The following is a 21886-nucleotide window of genomic DNA, read 5'->3' on the forward strand; positions in this document are numbered from 1 at the left end:
TTTCTTAGTATGGAGTGTATCCTTTTGCTCAGATTTTTAGAATTGTTCAATAAGCATGTTTTGTTGAAAATAAAGATCACGTTAAAAATTTGAAGTTGATTTAATTTTAGATGATCGAAACTTGCAAATTCTTTTAATGCCTTTTAAGGTTGATTTGTGATGTGTGAATTACGAGAGATCATCAGGCAGACAGTGAAGAACAACAATAAAGAGATACAAGATAGTGGTGTTCCAAACTTCAGAACAAGCGAAGATCAAGTCGGAACATGGGTGAGTTTTCTTGTAACAGAAGGCGATAGTCTTAATTATGTTTCTGTTTGACAAGAAATCTTTGAATGCCCCAGAATTTGTTTTGTTTTATTTTACACTTTCATCTCTTTCATTTAAAATATTAACATACTGGTAGTGAATCGGCAATCAAACGGTGTTTGCTTTGATGTGTCAATTGCAATGCATTGAATAAATTCACTGGTCTGTGTTTAAGGTGACAACACCAGGAAAACAGGAAGAGTTACTGTTCTTGTAGTACAGTTAAACTTTTATATAGAAATCTGACTGCAATCTGTGCATTTTTCTATCAGTTAGCAGTCTCAAGTGTATATATGCATCAAAAATATATTGACAAATTGATAAGAAAATGCTAAAAGTACTCATAAACATGTGATTATTTGTTATGTAATAATGCATTTATTGTAAACAAGATGAAAAGTTGAAGACCTGGCATATGTGACGTCTTTTAATCAGAAGAAACCAATGGTGATTATCTAAATGGTATATTGATCGAATATTGGGAATATGCTGTGATGTTTTACAAAACGAGCTATAATTTAACACTCTGTATTCAAACAGGTACTGTTTGAAATATGCTGATGTGTAATAAGAATAGTAATATGGTCTTTCTTTCTTAGTAGCTCTGACCACAAACTTCAATGTAGAGGCTTTTAACTTTCAATCCTCTAGCTGTGGTCATAGGCTTACATATCTTTTATCTTTTAAAATTTCTGTAAAGTGAAAATTAACTCAAACCTCTTGCGGCACAAAGGACGCTTTTGGAACCTAATATTTTTGTACTGCATTGGTTGGATAGCAGATTCTGCATATACAGAAATAATTTGTGATTGAAGGGTTGGAGTGTAGAGAGGGGTAAGGGAGGGATTGGAATTGAATGGATGTTTAGGGGGTATGCAAGATGATTTAAATTAGATGCGATTCCCACACAAATAACATCTAAGACAACAATTTATGAGAACAAACCTTTAATCGAAGCAAACAAGTTATTTACTTGTGTAGCTTCAAAGGGTACTAATTTGTTTGGGAAAAAAGCTCATGCATTGTCCATTTTTGTTTCATTGGATTGCCTGGCACCAGTCCTTTACACATAGATCTGTTGTTATCAATCCCCTCTGTGAGGTGGATAAAACATCACTTGGAGTCCAATTCTCTGTACTTATACATCAGACAGTTGCGCAGCTTGCGCCCATTCATGTATTTCTGCCATATTGTCTTCTGTCACATCTTATTTCTGAAATAAAAGGCGACATATCTCAGTTAATTCCAAGACCAAAAAATTTCATTACGAGTAACTCGATCCTCTTCTAATGCAAAATACGAGATGAAAAGCACCGTAAACTTTTATCATTAATTGTTAAACCTTTCAACACATGGGTACAAATTGTCTTGATTCATAAAGGCTGGCCTCATCTTCAAAGTATGTAAATTCAGGGTTTTACAAACAGTTAAATCGTACAGCAGGTTGATAGCTAGAGGTAAACTTCCTCCTTAATTTCAATAAAAGTCCTCATCTTCACATCAAGAAAAGACATTTTTACTATGGGCAAGATGCTCTTTGAATTCCTAAATTTTGTTTTTTTTTGTTGAAGCCCGTCTGACTGCCGATTTGAAATAGCTATTAATAAGGTGCCTTTTTTGTCTACGCTTTAGTGATGCTTTTTGCTTTTATTTGATTCACAATTTCAGAATGATAATGGTTTTATATAGCTATAGGCCTGGTATTTTAGTGTCAGCTAGATTTTTAGTCAGTGATTGTAGTTTTTTTCTTTCAGAGATAAAAAGTTCCACAAATAGGCTATTGATTTCGAGAGTCCTGTTTTCCTATGTAGGCGTTTTGATTTCTATATTCGATAATTTAGACCGATTATTTATATTATACACGATTTAAATAAGAATTTTCAAAAAAGGATTGTATTTAATAAGTCCAATATTTGCCCACTTTTACACAAATAGTTTAAAAATCATCATATCATTCAGATTTTTTAATAAAACACAAAACAAAATTTGTTCAGTTACAGCAGTCTAGAAATTTGTCAACATAGTTTGTTCTTTGTGTTTTTATGACTTAATTCACAAAAATAAAAAATTTGCTGCAATTTCTCATAAAGTCCAAATAAAGGACATATTTTTCTTAATACTTGGAATTTACATGTATGGCTAGGGGTTATTCCACCACCATTTTTACCTTAATGAACGAGCTGTGGTTTTTTTTTAGTCAAAAAACTAATGGAAATACTTGTACCTAATTTTTGCTTTAAAAAATCTATTGCGCAGTGAAATATACTTTCAGAAATGGGGTAGAAATATAGCAAATCATATAACAAATTATTATAAATTGAAACAGCTATGGCCAAAAAAAAATTGTTGTTTGTTTGGAATTTCCTCCTGCCTCATTGAAATACCCATACTGATAAAATTTTAGTAGCAAAAAAATTAGAATTTTTTTTTTAATATGGACATTTTTATTTTTTTTACCTATTTTTAATTAGTTATAAAACTTCAAGTTTGGAAGAAAAAAAACCCCCATCCTTTCCTCCTGGGTCTAGAAACCTCCAGGTGGCAATTCCAAACAAACAATTTTTAAAGGATGGCCTAGTACATATTGCAATTGGAAAACAAAATTGTCAGTTAAATTTGTGTAAATATTGAAATGCATAACGTTTGATTCAGTATGAAGTTTTTCATTGATTTAAAGAAGTGAGACAAATTAATTGTCCCCTGCTTTCACTAAAAGTGGAGAATATAAATTTGGGTGTGTCCATCTGTTTGTCCACACATCAGTCTTACAATCCATCTCTCTGTCATTCTGTCTGTGTGTTACACTTTTGTTGCAGTGCAATATCTCAAACAGTCTTTGAGCTTTTGCAACAAACTTTTCCCTATGGCCTAAAGAAGACCCCTATTGATTTTGAGGCCTAAAGGTCAAGGTCAGAAATTCCTACATTCCATTTGTGTGTAACATTTTCAAGCCTTTGGGCTTTTACAATGATTCTAAAGGCCAAAATAAGATTGAGATAAAATATCAAAAACAAAGCTTTCACCCCCCCCCCCCCCCACTCCCAATCAGTGCTTTGCCTTAAACTCTATAAATAAATACATATATTATTGTGTACTAATTTATTCCACCAATATTTGATTAAAAAGAAGCTAGCTGTCCTAACAATACACACGGACTTAAATTTATTAACAAAGTTAAATCATTGCTTAACGAGTTACAAAAGCGAAAGCACTGCATGAAAATCAACCTTTATATCAAGTTGAGAGTAGAATCAGCTTGCAAAATCATTTCAGTTGTACTAGTATAATGTGATGCATGCTACCACACAAAGATTCTTTCTGGAATCATAAAATGGTTATTTTTTTATTTATTGCAAAATCATCTTTCCTTATATGGATTGATCATCACATTGTTTTCTCCAGAATCATTTTGTCATCAGAAAAAATAAAAGGCCCTGTACGTTCCAAATGTTAAAAAACAAGTGCTTTCGAAATTACTCTTCACAACGCCCAACTGATTAATCAAAATATTTCAAAATAAAAGAACTTTTAAAACTAGGAGGCAAAAATAGGTCCCTTTGCTTAAGTGCATTATTTCCTTAAATTATTCTCTTACAAATCAAATATTTTGAAATAAAGAAACAATGAAAATTAAAAGACAAGAAAATGTCCCATCATCAAAAACAAGTGATTTTCTAAAATTATTCTTAACAATATGTTTTAGATCAAATGTTTTAAAATAAAGAAAAAACAAAACTTTTTTCCTTTGTATTGTGTCATTTAAAAATATGTGTAAAAAAATTAATGAATAAGATTGAAGAATTTGAAATTCAAAATCATTTAAAAAATAAAATGCTTTCGTCGGTGATTCATGTTGGATATGAAGTTGGCGACATTGCAGAAAAAATACATTACCCATGGTAGAGGGTTATGTAAATTTTATCTGCAATGATCCCTACTTTCATAACCAGCATGAATCATCATAGAAAGCATATTTTTTGTTCGTATTTACATCTTTCTATTAACAAATTAATAAATTGATTGTAAAAATGAAGTTGAATTAACTAAATTATTGTTAATTATAATGTACATCATTACATTAGCTTAAAAAAATAGCCAAATTGTCGCCAATGGGAGTTTGAGTCTGACATTGATTATAATGATTATTTTGAGCAGTCAATGAATTTTATTAGGCCGCTGTATGTTTTGACCAATTGATAAATAGGGCGTGTAGATTTCAATCCTGTCAGTTTCTATAGAGCTATGAATTAACAATCATTAATTTCCTTAAGAAATAGAGGGAATCATACTCAGTAGATGTAAATATATGCCTTTTAAAAGCAAAGAGCTAGATTATATAGAGAAAGAGACACTTCTCTGGTATCTGAGATTGAACATGTCCATGCAATTAGAATGCCTTGTAACTAAATCATGGAAACCTGTTTTTTTAATAAGGAAAATATAACCACAAAGGAACTTTCACTGTGTTTTCATATACCTTAGCTTTGTATACGCTTTTCTTGAAAACAGTTGCAAAAAAATATGATGGAGGTATTATAATGAAAGAGTTTGTTATTTCTGTTACTTTATTATGAATTATCCAACAGCCATTTTTTATAAAGGAATATTTCAAACAAGGGAATTCTTGGATGCAGTCTAAGAAGTTTCCTAGACGAACGTACATGTACACATACATAATTAGTTTTTTCCTGTACATAAGTCCTTGTAGCTTTCTTTGTGCTGGCAAGTTGCACTTGCTATTTATAAATAATATATATATTGTCCTTGACAAATTGTCACATCTTTGATTAAAGAAAAGTAATCCTTTTTTTATTTGGTAAATTCGGATCTATGCATTTGAAAGTGGTGGTCAGTTATCTGAGAAAGGCAGATGCTTCTTTGTGTGAAGCCTGAAGTGTCACTAAGCTGCTTTTGTTGTATATAGTTCTTTAGTGTCTGCTTAGCAGTTTTAAATGATCAAGAAGTACGTCCCATGCTGAAGTTCCATCATGGCCACTTGTTCACTTGAAATGTGCATGTGCTCTCTAAGTATCTTAAGCAATGGTTGACAATTGCAAGTGATTAAGAGAACTTTGGTTATAAGTTCATCCGTGCTGATTAGAAATCAGTGTTAACATCTGGGATACAAAATTCTGTTAATTTAGATTGTAAAGGTGACGTGTTTCACAAAAATTAAATTCAATTTCAACGAAGTGTATGTTTTTATTTTGTTTATATTTAATAAAACAGAATTAAATGGTCTAAGAATTAATTCGAAGAGAGTTGACATTTTGTTTCAAGTATTCATGGAGGAACACATCATGTTGAATGGATAACTGACTGGCAGACATTTAATGTGAGATTAATAGAGAGGGGATTAATGTGTGTGTTAAAGCCCACTTTGTGAAACCTCTCTTAGCATGTGATTTCATTTGACACTCGACCCCTTTCATCTTTTCAGTTTTCCAAATTGAGTTTATAATGTATTTTTACATGCTCACTTATGATTGTGCACATATTCGTGAGGAAATTTACACCTGCCTGTAAGTTATACCTCTTTTTGGAAAAGGTAATTATTACACAGGAAAACCCAAAATTGAAGCGGCATGCCAACTTGTTAAATGACAGCTTTTGTGCGTAATCTTTAGGTGGAAGATGAGATAGATCGCTTACAGGAATCCCTTTAAAACTTTTATTCCCCACAACAAGCCACAGCATATGTATGCAATATGGTTTACAGAATATAGGTTGTCTTCATCACCTGATATCAAGGATACAGTTGCTCAATTTCAGTTCCAGTTTTTTGGCCCTAAAATTTAAACTCCATTCAAGTCTATTTCCTTGATATGATTTGACCTAAGTTTTATTGGTAATATTCATATTAGTTGCTTTACAATATGACCATCAAAGAAGTTTTTTTTGGCCTGAATTCATTTGACTAAGGACTATTTATTTTTAGAGTCATCCAGTCACCCAATCAGTTTTCCAAACTTTTGACTCAGTATTATAGTTAATTTTTGAAGTCTTGTTAATTATTATAGTTATACCTGGGTTGTCAACTATACCATTACTGTAGATCAGTCAATATTAAAGGTGTATACATGCACTGATACAGGTATCATACTGACAGTTTCATCATATTGTTTTTCGAAAATTTGATGTAGATATCTTTGTGTACAACTTGATTTGATGAAAGTAATTACAGAGGTTTCCACATAAATGTGATAATCTTTTTCAGGTAAGTGTTTGTTAGAATTGGGACAGAGATGGGCATCTCTTGTGCACACTGAAACTGCATGTGATTGATTTTTGCAGTTACTTGTTATGTCAATAACCTTTGTTCCTAGCCACTATTAGTACTTTAAAAAAAAAGGCATTTTAAGATTACTTCACAGATAGACTATTATAACTTTCATTAAGATACACATGGTAACCCCTATTATAACTTTCATTATGATACACATGGTAACCCCTATTATAACTTTCAGTATGATACAATACACATGGTAACCCCTATTATAACTTTCATTATGATACACATGGTAACCCCTATTATAACTTTCATTATGATACACATGGTAACCCCTATTATAACTATCATTATGATACACATGGTAACCCCTATTGTAACTTTCATTATGATACACATGGTAACCCCTATTGTAACTTTCATTATGATACACATGGTAACCCCTATTATAACTTTCATTATGATACACATGGTAACCCCTATTATAACTTTCATTATGATACACATGGTAACCCCTATTATAACTTTCATTAAGATACACATGGTAACCCCTATTATAACTTTCATTATGATACACATGGTAACCCCTATTATAACTTTCATTATGATACACATGGTAACCCCTATTATAACTTTCATTATGATACACATGGTAACCCCTTTTATAACTTTCATTATGATACACATGGTAACCCCTATTATAACTTTCATTAAGATACACATGGTAACCCCTATTATAACTTTCATTATGATACACATGGTAACCCCTATTATAACTTTCATTATGATACACATGGTAACCCCTATTATAACGTTCATTATGATACACATGGTAACCCCTATTATAACTTTCATTATGATACACATGGTAACCCCTTTTATAACTTTCATTATGATACACATGGTAACCCCTATTATAACTATCATTATGATACACATGGTAACCCCTATTATAACTTTCATTAAGATACACATGGTAACCCCTATTATAACTTTCATTATGATACACATGGTAACCCCTTTTATAACTTTCATTATGATACACATGGTAACCCCTATTATAACTTTCATTATGATACACATGGTAACCCTGAGAACCTTTAAGTCCACTAGCTCCCTTGTCAAGTTTACTGTCAGTCACAATAGATAAACATATTGCTGTAAAATGAATGTTTCAGAGTCATATCCAGTCCATAATCCTATCCACTATAACATCGTGTTCCATAGTCCATTCAACTCATCCATCCTTTAACATCCAATTTCTCAGTTCTTTTCAAGTACATTGTCTGATCCATTAATGCCCAGTTCCATATTCACTGTGACTAGACATCCATTTCTACAGTCCCAGTCATCATGCAATTCCTTATCAGTTCCAACCTCATGACCTCCAAAGCTATTCAATGAGCAGGCCCCGACCGCATCCTTTAAAGGTATTTTTACTAAATAGGTTTGTTACTGACCGTCTACAGATTGAAATGAATAACATAAAATGAAGGTGAAGTAAACCCTTTTATGTGCTTTAGCATCCTGACATATTTCCGTAGACAGTCCGTACTAAACATTATATCTGTTCTGTTCTGTTCTGTCAAGGACTCAAATTATGGTGAAATTGATAAATTGAAGAGAGAAATATATTGAAAAAAGACACTACGGTTGCCATGTTGCTGTCTATTGTTTGCTACTTGCCGGCAATAGAAATATAGATAGCAATCACTTTATGTGTTTTATCCAATGACATTTCCTCATTCTAGTCCAAGGCAAAACATAATGCCATTGTCTAATCCATTGGACATGTGGGCCATAGTCTTGTCCACTAGATACTTGTATTCATTTCTATATATTGTTCAATTCACGTGACTTTCTGTTGAGAGGGAGGAGAGGAGGAAAGATTAGATTGAAAATGATTGTTTGATTTGTCTAGAAATGTTAGTTGACTATCCTTAATTTAAATCAAAATGGGTGACATAATCCTTAATTTCCCTCCCAAGAACCCAACAGCGATGGATTAAAAACAATGGATTCATTTTCGGAACTTCAGGTTAGCATAGTGGCCTTTTGTAGGTTTCCTGAGAAATTAATTTCCATTTATTTCCCTCATACTTTGCAAAATAAAGATGATCACTTGATCTGTCTTCACTTCTTTTTACATCTACGTGATTATATAAATATTTGATCAATCTTGCAAATTTTTGAAATTTTATGTATATCATTACACTGCAGTGTCTGTAGTAAATATGTGGCTCAGATAAAGTTATATAAAATTTTTTTTTTCATGCAGTCGGATTAAAATTTTGTTGGCTGGTACTTAATCAAAATTATCTGAATTTTTGCTCGATGCTGCAAGATTGTTAATCTTTTCTTAAAAATTTCTTTTCCACTTGACTTCCAAAATGCTAGAAATAATCTAAAGTCCTTCGCACAGGTTGAAGATTTCAGACATGCATGAGGTGACTTCTAAATGTGCAACTGTTTTGAGTGTGATTTTTTTCAGCCTTCACATTGTGAAGTGCTGGTAGGGACCTGATTTAACTATAGATATATATTCAGTGGTGCCCCAGGTTTTGTTCAAATTCAAATGATATCCGATTGTAATGTGAAGTCACCCATGTAAAGACTTGGAACCCAGCCTGATCACTCAATATTCACCTTGTAAAGTCTATTTAAAGTCCTAAAGGAGGAGCATCAGTGGGTGATAATTTAATTATGAAAAAGATAAATTCCTCAATTCTGCAGCCTCTTAAGACTGCAACCCTGCGAAAGTCGTACATTTATTTTTATTTGAAAAAAAAAAAAATTCCCAAAATAAGCAGACAAGATAGGAACGCTTTAAAGTAATAGATAGCTATGCATAAAATTTGTGTCACCGTTTTATTTGAGTGTTCTGACCCTTAAAAATGCCTAGGAGTGTAACAAAACAGGTTGAAGCATCATTTAGCATGAATTAATTCTCTGGCTAGGCCTCAACCCTTCACATGGATGTATGCTGGTAAATGATAAGAAAAGTACAGTGAGTGACACCGATATATATTTACATGTTGGAGGCAGCCTAGACCGCTAGGTTATCAAGGGACCCGAGGTCTGTCTGATAAAAGATTATTTTCCAACCAGAAAATTTCCTAGCGCATGGTGTATATTAACCTGTGTGTTTGTGTGTATGTGTGTGTCTCCATTCTCTGAGGAGTTATATATTACTTCTACATCCAATTGTTTTGAGTGTGTTTGTGTATAATTATTTACACACACAAAAAAAAATCTGTGCAGCATTTTATACCTAGAGTAAGAGAGAAAGAGATAGAGAAGGGAGAAAAAAGGAAGAAGAACCGGTGAAAAAATCATCAGTGGTGCTAGTTCATTAGTTCAGGATCATCAGAATGAAACTGGAGCCTTGCAGATGAGATATCAGTGCCTGTGAAGTACAATTTCTCCTTTCCCAGAGCTTGTGTTTTTGATTGTCTTTCCATTGTTGTGAACAGCTCTCAAAGAAAATTCATTCCCAATATTTTTTGGGGGGGATTTGTTTTCATTTTTTCCCCTGTGTTTCCAAAAGATTCCAGTTTTCTTTTTTTTTTTTTGCAAACAGCCTGCATTGGTACCGCACATTGCAGATGATCTGAAACAATCTCTCCCTTGAAGAAAAATTCCTGGTGGAATTATACAAAAAAAAACCTACAAAAAAGCTCTAGGAGGCTCTGTCCTATCATGGATTGCAGTACAGGTGAGAGAATCTTAATATATATATTTTTAAAAAATTAAGATCTGGAAAAAAACCCCCCAGATGGTTCAATTGATATATAGTATGAAGAAAGCTACTTTTCCAGAAAAGTGTTGATCAATTCTCTTATCTCGGACCCAGACTTCAAATTTCCTTCTATTCAGAGACGATAAGATAATAGACTTGATCACTACAGCGCGTTTATATTACAAGGGATAAATACACCCTGATCTAAATAAATAGCACAATATTAGGTTATCACTACAAAGTTTTGCTCCTTAGATTCTCACTGAGGTAAATATTGCCATGTTGGACGTGCACAACCATGCAATATATAATAAGTGTTGGTTTTTGTGGAGAAAACCTAGCATCGAGGTAATGAGCATCTGATTTATTAAGACAAGCTTTGATGTAGGTCTGCAGTTCAGTGCCGTATTAATTTCTTAACCAAGGCTACACTGGAGATGAAAGTGAAATATACTTTCATTTTCTTTCATCAATTTGTTCCCATTGATATTTCTGTATATTTTTTGTGGGGCCCTTAGTCTCTACTAATGCGATATAATTGAATTGAAAACGAAAATTAGAAATTTTTAGAACAAAGTGATTTTATCAAATCAAATTGCTTTTAACGGCAATACAGTTTATGGGGGGCAGAAATGAATTTTGAGATACTTAATATTAGCAAGCACCAAATGAACATTTGAAGTCCCATCATAAGAATCTAACAGTAGATATGAATTTTATTTTATTGTGTTCACTGTTATGTCTAACTAAAAACAATGATAGGCAGACGGTGTGAGACTAAAAGCACTGTGCACTTTACCTTTATCATGCACGCAGTTTGTTTTGTGTAAAAAAGGAAACTCTTGACAAACTTGACGTGAAATTCCAAGGTCTCTAGTTTGTGCTTGGGTAGTATTGATAGCAGAAATCCATAGCTTACACATCCCAAACCCTAGATTCTCTGTACAGAGAAGTGGAGACATGGCAAGCATGACCTTCATCGATCATCTATGGATGAGGGCTTTAAGGACAGGCACTTCTGACGGTGAACTTGTCCAGTATGTGTCATGGTCAAGGTCATATTAATTTGTTAAATAATTCAGAAAAAGTTCAAGGTCATCCAAATATTTTATTTTTTCTTTAATTGCAGTTCATGAAAATTTTGACTTTAGATATCAAATTTGGTTGATTTATGTTAGTTTTATTCAATGACACAGATCAGAATGATATACCATTAATTAAATAAAAAAATATCCTATGGACTAGCTGACTTAAATAATAAATGTATTGTAGAGCAATATAGATAAAAATGCTAGATTTATATGACCTTAAGGTATGTTGAAATAACAAGATTGTTGCAGTGCATATTCTTGTGTAATTACGTATCAGCCCTCCACCTTACCCCCTCTTATTCCCCTCTCCAGTCGTTATTTTGCTTAGCTCAGATGAATTTACGTATCCTCAGCCAAATCATTGTTTTAAAGATTAAATGTTTGTCATTGTCTATATAATTGTGTTTCCAAAGAGGTTGTACAATGACCTTTTATTAGGCAGAAGGTTACATGATCTCAGTGTGCAAGACATTGTACCTTTTAAACTTGTCAGATCTAGAACTTTAAAAAAAGCGTGCAATAATGCCCAACAGTACAATATAGTCTTTGATAGAGAAAAATCTTAAAAATCAAGAATTATTAAAGGATAAATAATTGAAATTTAAAAGTTTTTTGAAATCTTTTAATGATTTTAGCTGTATGAATTGTACTAATTAAATATTCCAAAATTTTTCCATTTAGTTGGTATACCTCCATTGTAGAATACCCATGGGTGATATTGTCTTTTTCTTGTTCTTGGCCAAAGGTTATCTGACTGGTCAATACCTTGTTCACAATAACATTGAGGTGTGCAATGTCTGTTATTTATTATACCCTCACACAACTTGTTACAGAGGGCATACAGCAAGTCAGTAGCTGTGTTTATATGGTTATGTAGTGTATAAAATCATATGGACAAGAATGAAAGAAAATCTTATTTCCAATAAATGTACAATAACCTTTATGTATTTTGATGATTAAGTTATCAGTGAATTATTTTTTTAAGATGCCAAACATCATTGAGGGTATAAACAATTAAAAAATTTTGTTCTAGGTAACAATAGAATGCAATTAACAAATGAGTTACCATCTTGAAACACACTCTGTTAAAAAAAAAAAGTATCCAGTCGCAAGGGGATGCCCTTCTTGGCATAGCTTTGCCCCTGCATCTGGAGTTGTACGTATTACATGAAAAACAGAAGTCTATAGATGAAGTTACCAGCACATTTTATGAAGGAAAATGCTTCATTTTTAGTTCTGAATTGATTGTGACATATTAATTGATCATGACCTCTGACTTAACTTTTAAACAGACATTAATTATCAGAGAAATGCCAATTTTGAAACAAATTGGCTCCATGGTATTATGTTTATCAACAATGCCTGTTGTCTGAAGATTTAATTGTCACCAAACAGAAGGTGTGCGTTGCACAAATCTCCATAAGATACTTTCTTCTTTTTAATGTTTTCCATTACAATTCAGATATGTAAACATGCTATAATATTGTAAAATCTGTTAAAACCTTAATTTCTTTTTTCTCTTATCAATGGATGTATGAAGAACAGGTAACATAATTGCGATCAAAACAACCCTTTGAAAGTTAGCTGGCTAGGTATTGAAGAACCTTAAAGTACATGTTTGAGATGGAAATATTATTATTAGAATGTTTTAATGAGAGAAAAAACAACATTAAAATCAGGTGAAAGACACTTAAAGGCATGTTTAAATTACACAACAAGCAGGTGAAAATCTGTTGGTCGACGCTTCTAGGTAGTCAAGGGATAGATGTCTGGGGTTGTTTTTCCAGTTTTTGTAATCTGCTGTGAGGAATGCATGTCAGGTATCTTTGCACATGCACATTGTATATCTGGGCAACACGAGAATAGTCTGCATATATTAATCAAGTTTTCCCCGTCAGGGATCTTCCCGAAATACGTAGCCCAGTCAGCGTGATCTTTAAATTTAATCTGCTTTGATTTTCCAATTTAGAAGAAGAAAAAAAAATGGTTAAAAGTGCAATTTGTAAAGAGATCCTTTGTGGAGGCAGACTTGAAGTCAGATGGTTTTAGAATTTTGTGATCAATGAAAAAAAATTGGGTAATGTTTTGCTGTTTTTATCAGAGAGGCTTGATGGTTTGTAAAACCAGGTTAATGCTTTTGAAACTTTTTAACTACAGGAAAAATGGCATATTCATGTATCCCGACTAATTATATTAAAGTATTGATAATGGAGGGAGTTTTTCATGTTTGGGTCTTGATCAAGCTTATAAAAAAAGGGATAAATCTTGTCAAGAACATTCCTTGCAACCAAAGCATTGCATTAGTCATCATGAAATCATCTATCTCTTTGGGAGACTGTCTTGTTATTTCTTGTTTAGACAGTTACGGTCAATAAGTCTTCATATAATCATGTGCTGCTTAAGTCACCTGTGCATTCTGCTCTAATGTCTATGGATTTGCTCACTTATTGACTACCTGTCTATATCTTGTCTACATGTCTACAACTTGCAGTCTTCTTGACAATGTCTACATTTCTATAACTTTTTTACCATCTCTCTGTTATTGTCTAGTGTCTAGTTTACCAGTCTTTGTGGCATAAAGCTAGTCACCTGTGAACAGCTTCTATACTTTTTGAATGCATGCTTACTTGAGTATAAATTACAAGTTATAGCCAACCTATCAACAATCTGCATTACTCTGGTTAAATATACATTCTTGTTCACCCTCAAACTGAAATGTCACACTTTTATTGGTTTAAACATGGCACGTGACTGCCGGATATATTTCTGTTTGGTTGGATTTAAATTCGGCAACAGGCCAATGCTTCACCTACTTATCTTGACATTCATATATATTTAATACAGAAACCACTTTTTGAAAGTTTTTAAACTATTTGAAGTAGTTACAATTTTGAATTATTTTCAAATTAGAGTTGATGCCCTTCAAAATGACGTCATTTTGTTGTGTCTGGAGCAGAATAAAATGACAGTATTGAGATTTGCAAAGACCCCTGTGAACATTAAATTGGAAAGAGATGTAAGGCCACTTTTATATGAATTAATTTACATAGATCATGTCTTTTCTTTTGAAAGAAATGACTCACTTGATAGCCTTAAAGAAAACAAAACACAGATTAAAAACTTTTCACTGTCAGACTGACTATGAAAGTATATCAGGTTAACCAGTCTCATGGACGACTCAGCTTCGTCTAGCCATCGCCTAGCCATCTATGAAACTGATCCATCTGATATATATATCCGCAGTTAGTAACAAATCTAAAAAGTAATAATTAATGTCTAGCTGCCTGTTCATTCCAACTTTTATGATCGTCAACACTTCAATTGTATAATTTTATAATTATAGTCTACATGTTTACAACTTCCACACTTTGACAATCTGTGTATAATTTGCATAATTATTTTTTTTGTCTATTACCAGTATTTGAATAAAATGTCCAGTTACAAACAACTTTTACCGTACTAGTCATCAAGATGATTTTCATATTATGATGCTTAATTTGCTTATTATTACCAGGTAGTCATCAGTTAAAATAAATTTTGTTAATTTCTCTTTTGTTGCATTTTGTCTGCATGCTTTCAAGCATCAGAAATATTTCAAATGAAAAGAAAGAACTTTCGTGGAATCTATTGTATCTAATCTATTGTTTTAACAATGCTGGTTTTTCTCGGTAAATGCTGCCCTTCTGATTTTACTTCTCATTTGATAAGAAGATGTGTGATCTAATTATTATTACGAATACACGCATTTGAAGTGATTTACCTTCATTAATTTGACTTGGTTAAAGCATCCTAATGCATTACATAGAAAGAATGTTGAGGGCATATTTATTTTCTTATAGATAATGGGCTAAAGGAATTTTTGTTGTGAAAGTAGCCACAATATGACAACATAATTCATATGGTAAACTAATGGATTTATGTTAGTATGCAGGGCATGTGTATTCAAAACTTTAAAATGAAAAAAAAAATGAAAAATGCAAAGGATGAAGAAAAATAAACACAGAATTTAGCAGTTACAACTTAATGGACAGTTTTTAATTGTCATAATGTTCAGTGTCATGTGATAATATTTTTCTCTTTAATTGATTAAATAGGAAAGGTTCTCTGTCATTAGACTTAATAAGAATGAAGCAGAATTAAGCTTTAATTACTATCATAGTTTATTTTTCATGATCACTTGAATAAAATACACATATTAGCTCAAAATATAGTTTTTACTTTAACAAAGCAAAAAGGTTTGCTTAATTGGAAAATTGTTAATTTAAATAAGGCTGACAGTTCCTTTATTTGGATTGAGAGAATTTTGTTTTGGATGCAATTGCACAATATTGTTTTGTTGATGGAATTTATGGATTAAATTCCTGATTACTTTGTAAAATTATCATAAAAAACATAGTTAAAATACATGTTAATGGAATTTTGTTTTTTTAGAAAAATAAAAAATCAAATGAAAAGATTTTTACATTCAACCAACAGAGTGTTCAGGAAAATATAAGTCAAAAGATAATGATGATTAAATTGTTTACAGCAATTCTTGTATGCAGAATAGACTGTGTCTGCACTCTTTGCACCTGTTAATACAATACTCTGGAAGTTCTTCTCAAATAGAGGCTACAAAGGATGATACAAGGAGGTTTCACACATCATCTCTCTCACCAACTATATCAATGGGAAATTATCACTGTGCCAGGGTCAGTGAGCTTTCACAAGTTTGCAATGTTCATATTTTGGTCTGTTTTATCTGATTGAATTCAAAGCTTTTTCTGATTTCTTTGTTATTGTAACAATGCAATTGTATTGTTGTCAGGCATTATTGTTTACTTATTAAAAAAGTATATTTTTTATTGTTTTTGGAACAATTTGTTTGATAATTTGACATCCTCATGCATAGTAATTGTGTACAGATCAGAGCAGCAAATTAAGTTTTGATGACTGGTTGAATTTTTGATTTAAAAAAAAGAAGGAACAAAACCTGCACAACTTGTTTTCTGCAAATGTGTCATTACACAAGAAACTTTGAAGTTTTTTTTTCTTGAAATTGAATGAATAACTGAGATATATGATAAACAAACATGATAAAGACAAATTAATTGACTCCTTTGGGCATTTTGCATTCAACTGGTTTTTTGCCAGCCCAGGTCTTACTGGTACATTTGGTTGATGTGAGCATTAATATTGTGCAGGTATGTGTACTGTATAAAGTTGAAAAGCAGCTCATAACTAATAAAGGGCAGAGTCTTTTTGGTTTCATGTTCTTGGCTGTTGACATACCAGTATCTTTCTGCAATATTTGTCCTGCATATTAACAACTGACCTTCTTCCAACACTCCTATATGCTCTAGCTGTTGTCTCAACTGGTTCCTTTATTACCAGTCGCCTTCTATACACCTTTGAGAGCTTGATCTTTCAACTGATTCTCTACTAGTTCACTTCCAAGTTCATCACTTCTTTAAGCTTTTTCTTGAATGGTAAATGGTTTTTCTCTATTGGTCCCTTTCAACATATATGATGCTCCTTCAAGCTCTAGTTTCTTGAGAGGTCCCAAACTGGTCTTCAGGACACATTCTTTAGTGGATCCATACCAGTCCCCTTCAAACACCTTGGACCGTTCTTTTCTCTATTGTTTTACAAAGTGGTTCCTTTACAGGTGTTTTATAATTAGTATTCATTATTCCAATTTTGGGAAGTTATCTGAAATTGCTATCTTTGCTACAGTAAGCAGTACTATTTGCTGTGCTGGAAGTTGAATACTGTACTTTGTATGATTTCTGTGTTTGTCCTATCTATATTGTTGCTTGACAAAATCTTTTAAGATGCCAGCAAGGATCTTTTGATACAAGGATCTTACCAGCAATATTTGGTGAGTGGAAGGTGATAATTAAATGAAGCGTTGGCAGCACTATAGATGGCTCTGGTCGCTGGATTCTTTGCTTGTTTGTGTGAGGATGATTAATGATAGAACAGAAAGAAAGATAAGGATGTAGGTGTCATTTTTGACGGCTTTTCAAAGAATGTTTGCCATTGTAGATGAGTTCATTATTTACATCTACATAAGATGTCAGATTTGATAACTTTTAACTTCTTTTGGGGAAAAAATGTTTTCCCATAAAATGGCAATAGTAGAAGAGATAGTTTGCAAGTATTTTGATGTTTGATTTTTGTCATACTTGTGTCAATGCTATATGATAGTAAGTTTGATTAAAACAAGTAATTGATCAACTTGATTTTGTCTGTTAGGTGAGGCGGTAGAAATTTTGTCTTAAGACATGGAGATCCATTGTAAATGGAATAGTAAATAAAAATGATTTTCATTTTAAAAAGATTTAATAATAACAGTTATATTTTGAACTGTACAGCCATGAATTGGCCTTATTTTAAGGGCATGTTTATTACAACATCAGTTAAGATATATGTCAGGTAATCACCATGAGGAATATTTGGAAGTCAACAGGTCCTAGAACTTGGTTAAAGTGATATGGAAGATTATATACCATATATTTTAGAATTTGTTTGGAGTGTTGCATTCAGAGTCCTTGAGGGGTCCTTTAAAGTCAAATTCATTACAATGTAATGGTAAGTATTCCTCTTTGAGCATCTTTGCCAGAAAGTGAGACCGGTACAACTTTTGACAAGGAGCAGTTTGTATATGATGAGTGGTTTCTATCTTAATGCAATGATAATGTATTGGCATTTAACTTAAAAGAAAGTGAGTATTTTGAGAAAGGGTGAACTCTATCAGAAATTAGAACTCCTTCAGGTGTATTGCAGTAAATACAGATACTTGCACTTTTTTTTCCAGATGGATTATAAAATGTAAAGTTGGTTAAAGCTGCTTGGTCCGATTTTATATCGAATTTTATGCACGCTTTTAAAAGATGGTTATGCAAAGTGTATCTATAATAATAGACATTGCAGTAGTTTTCCCAGTCAATTAGGCCAAATTTCAATGAAGAAAAATACTTACAAAATTTGCTAACAAAACAAACGACATAAAAGGGTACCGCGTTATTTCGCCTCATGTTAAAGTTCACCCCTGACGATGAGACGGGTATGGTTGTTTTACAACTTTGACATCGCTTTAAATGAAGGTCGAAATGATCAGACATTAAATTACAAATAAACATGTGTACCTTTTGTTTGCTACTATTTCTGAAGTTTGCTTTCTTTACAATTGATGCATAGCATGCGGGTTGAATAACCCCAATTATTCGGGGGACGAAACCAAACAGTTTCCTTTTCTAAACATTCCAGTGATGCATTTTGGTTTGTTTTTTTGTTTGCCCAAACAGAAATTATTTTTATTTACTTTGAATATTTTAAACTTTGAAAGGAGACTGATTCTTCTGGTGTAAATAGGAGAAAGTCCATAACTTTCTAAGATAAATGGTTTGTATAGAAAAAAAATTTGATACTGTAATAACAAAAAAATCGGACCAAGCAGCTTTAATGTTGGTGACATTTAACAATGAGCTGCATTCTTTTTCTAAGAAAAAGCATCCAACATTTTTTAAAAACTTAGTTTCCTTCCCCTTTTTCTGCTCAGTTCAAAGTTTGGTGTGACATTGGTCTTCGACCCTGGGTAAGTGGAACAGAGCGACACTGTGTCTGGTCCAAGGTTGCATGAATCTCTGCGGGAGTCCCAATAAATATCATCTATGTCTGTCATCTCTCCCTGGACAGCTACAGGCAGTGCTGACACATTCCTCATTTGGAGGGGGAGGGGGCAACTATCTGTATGGCATTAGCAGCCTACATTTTTATACTCTCTGCCTCATCCACTGCTTCTTTTCTCCCAACCCTTGTTTTGTGTGAGTGTGTGTTTTTCACTCTCCCTTAGCCCAACTCTTTTGTTAGGTCAAGTTTCAAATACACTTTGTTAATTTTATGAGGTCTTTGTGTCAGAGAGCTTCATTGGTGATGATGATTATTATTGGTATTTTTTTAAAATTTGTTGTATAAATATTCATATTGGACCTCCATCCTTCCTTTGAGCCAATATGTCACTGCCAAACTTAGAAGTTTAGCCAACGTAATAATGAATTTTGGAAAGGGGAAAAGGGTTCCTTCTAATTGACAGTCCATGACCACCTGCTGATTTATATGTATCTACCTGAAAGCTTCACGTAGAGGTCTGGATGGTCATGGCCATATTTAGGATATATTTACCTCCTTTACATGAAGAGCTATGTATAAAAATATAGATTTTAAAGTTATATAAATTACTGGGATTTTTAACCGGGTTTTCCAACGGAAAAATCCGGTTATTAAAATGGTGAAAATGGCGGGCGGGCGGGCGGGCGGGTGGGCGGCTGCCAAAAGGGTACCCTCATTGTACGGATAACTCCTCCTACAGTTTTCAAGATAGGAAGTTGTTCTTTTGCAGATCAATTGTACATATATCAGAGGTGTGCATATTGCAAGGATTTTGATTTCCGATAATTTATCGAAAAAATACCAGGTTTTGAACTTAGTCATTTTTTGGCAAAATTTTGCATATAGGGTACCCTCATTGTACAGATAACTCCTCCTACAGTTTTTAAGATAGGAAGTTGTTCTTTTGCAGATCAATTGTACATATATCAGAGGTGTGCATATTGCAAGGATTTTGATTTCTGATAATTTATGAAAAAAATACCAGCTTTTGAACTTAGTCATTTTTTGGCAAAATATTGCATATAGGGTACCCTCATTGTACGGATAACTCCTCCTACAGTTCTCAAGATAGGAAGTTGTTCTTTTGCAGATCAATTGTACATATATCAGAGGTGTGCATATTGCTAGGATTTTGATTTCTGATAATTTATGAAAAAAATACCAGGTTTTGAACTTAGTCATTTTTTGGCAAAATATTGCATATAGGGTACCCTCATTGTACGGATAACTCCTCCTACAGTTCTCAAGATAGGAAGTTGTTCTTTTGCAGATCGATTGTACATATATCAGAGGTGTGCATATTGCTAGGATTTTGATTTCTGATAATTTATGAAAAAAATACCAGGTTTTGAACTTAGTCATTTTTTGGCAAAATATTGCATATAGGGTACCCTCATTGTACGGATAACTCCTCCTACAGTTCTCAAGATAGGAAGTTGTTCTTTTGCAGATCAATTGTACATATATCAGAGGTGTGCATATTGCTAGGATTTTGATTTCTGATAATTTATGAAAAAAATACCAGGTTTTGAACTTAGTCATTTTTTGGCAAGATATTGCATATAGGGTACCCTCATTGTACGGATAACTCCTCCTACAGTTTTTAAGATAGGAAGTTGTTCTTTTGAAGATCAATTGTTCATATATCAGAGGTGTGCATATTGCTAGGATTTTGATTTCTGATAATTAATGAAAAAAATACCAGCTTTTGAACTTAGTCATTTTTTGGCAAAATTTTGCATATAGGGTACTCCATTTCACTGGATACGTGTTGATAGGATTATGGATAGAGTTCACATAAAAGAAAACCCGGTTTGCTGTCACATTGACAGCTTTTCTCTTGTTTCTTTATGAAATATTAGTTTATGGCCAAAAATATCATACTTAAAGTTTAAGGCAGATCTGATGGTTACATGTACTGTGGTTTCATTAATATTCAAGGGTATCAATTTTTGTGGATCAAGTGAAAATCACATGTTAGAGGATACGTAAATTCGTGGCCAATGATCCTTTAAATACAAATTGATAGTAGAAATTGCACTTCAATGAACATTTAATTTCATGGATAAACTTAAAAAGGAAATCCACGAAAATTAGTATTTAACGAATATTGATGAAACCACGTACAGTAGTAATTTGTTGACCATCCAGCCTCCTTAAATGCAGAACTTTACTGATCGAAATGAATGTACTAAGCTGGAATTCTCTTAAATGAATGTGTCTGTGAAATGTTTAGTGGTCTGAGGTTTGCATTAAAAAATCCCTCTATATCTAGGTGAGTCTCAGCAATGCTATGAAGTCCTTTTTTTCTTCATCTTTACAATTTTTTTTCATCTTTTTTTTTGGGGGGGGGGGGGGGGGGTGGGGATTTTATTCCTCACTCTCCATGCATACACATTTTTACATTCATGTGTGTGTTTTTAGTGAAATATTTATGTGACAGATTTGAAAACCATGAAATTTTGACATTTGCATAAAATGAAATTTACAGATCAAGTTCAGGCAAAGTTCTCTAATGTTTTTCCATTACTTAAAAAAAATAATAAATTTCTGAGAAAATGCATATTAATCCTTTCTCTCGGGGAAATATTTTTCTTATTCAAATTGAATACTGTTTTTTTGAAAATGAACATAATTAAGGTGTAATATGCTAACAGTTTGTGATTACAAATCTTCTCCATGATTCCAATATCTCAATGATTAAAAAGGTTGTATGGAGAAAATTATCCTTTGTAGTAATATTTGGTTCGATTGCATTTTGTAGGCTGAAAAAAAAAGTTTTTTATACCCTTGTTTAGAATTTACTTTTAGAAGACATTGACTAATTTGGTTTTATAATGTAATTCTTAAGCCACCTGATTCAAT

General features: G+C 32.7%; 1 protein-coding gene and 1 long non-coding RNA gene across 10 annotated transcripts in view; one reads left to right on the forward strand and one right to left on the reverse strand.

The window, feature by feature from the left end:
- The window catches only part of LOC105328925 (uncharacterized), a 76298-nt gene that overhangs the window by 3439 nt on the left and 50973 nt on the right, over positions 1 to 21886 (reverse strand). For 3 of the 4 annotated variants that reach the window (XR_010708567.1, XR_010708568.1, XR_010708566.1), the window contains one exon: positions 1324 to 1522. This is a non-coding gene — a long non-coding RNA (uncharacterized lncRNA). Of the gene's footprint in view, positions 1 to 1254; positions 1523 to 21886 lie in introns of those variants that run through there. The other variant, XR_010708565.1, reaches the window with a different exon arrangement.
- LOC105328926 (vitamin D3 receptor) overlaps positions 149 to 21886 on the forward strand; it is a 94512-nt gene continuing 72774 nt past the window's right edge. The window contains exons 1-2 of one of the 6 annotated variants that reach the window (XM_034471591.2): positions 149 to 270; positions 10119 to 10253. In XM_034471591.2, the coding sequence (XP_034327482.2) occupies positions 10238 to 10253 (16 nt within the window). In that variant the 5' untranslated portion in view covers positions 149 to 270; positions 10119 to 10237. Of the gene's footprint in view, positions 271 to 9487; positions 10254 to 21886 lie in introns of those variants that run through there. The other 5 variants (XM_066069236.1, XM_034471595.2, XM_034471592.2 and 2 more) reach the window with 5 other exon arrangements.

Source organism: Magallana gigas, chromosome 8 (assembly GCF_963853765.1).
Source record: "Magallana gigas chromosome 8, xbMagGiga1.1, whole genome shotgun sequence".
NCBI classification, from domain to species: domain Eukaryota; kingdom Metazoa; phylum Mollusca; class Bivalvia; order Ostreida; family Ostreidae; genus Magallana; species Magallana gigas.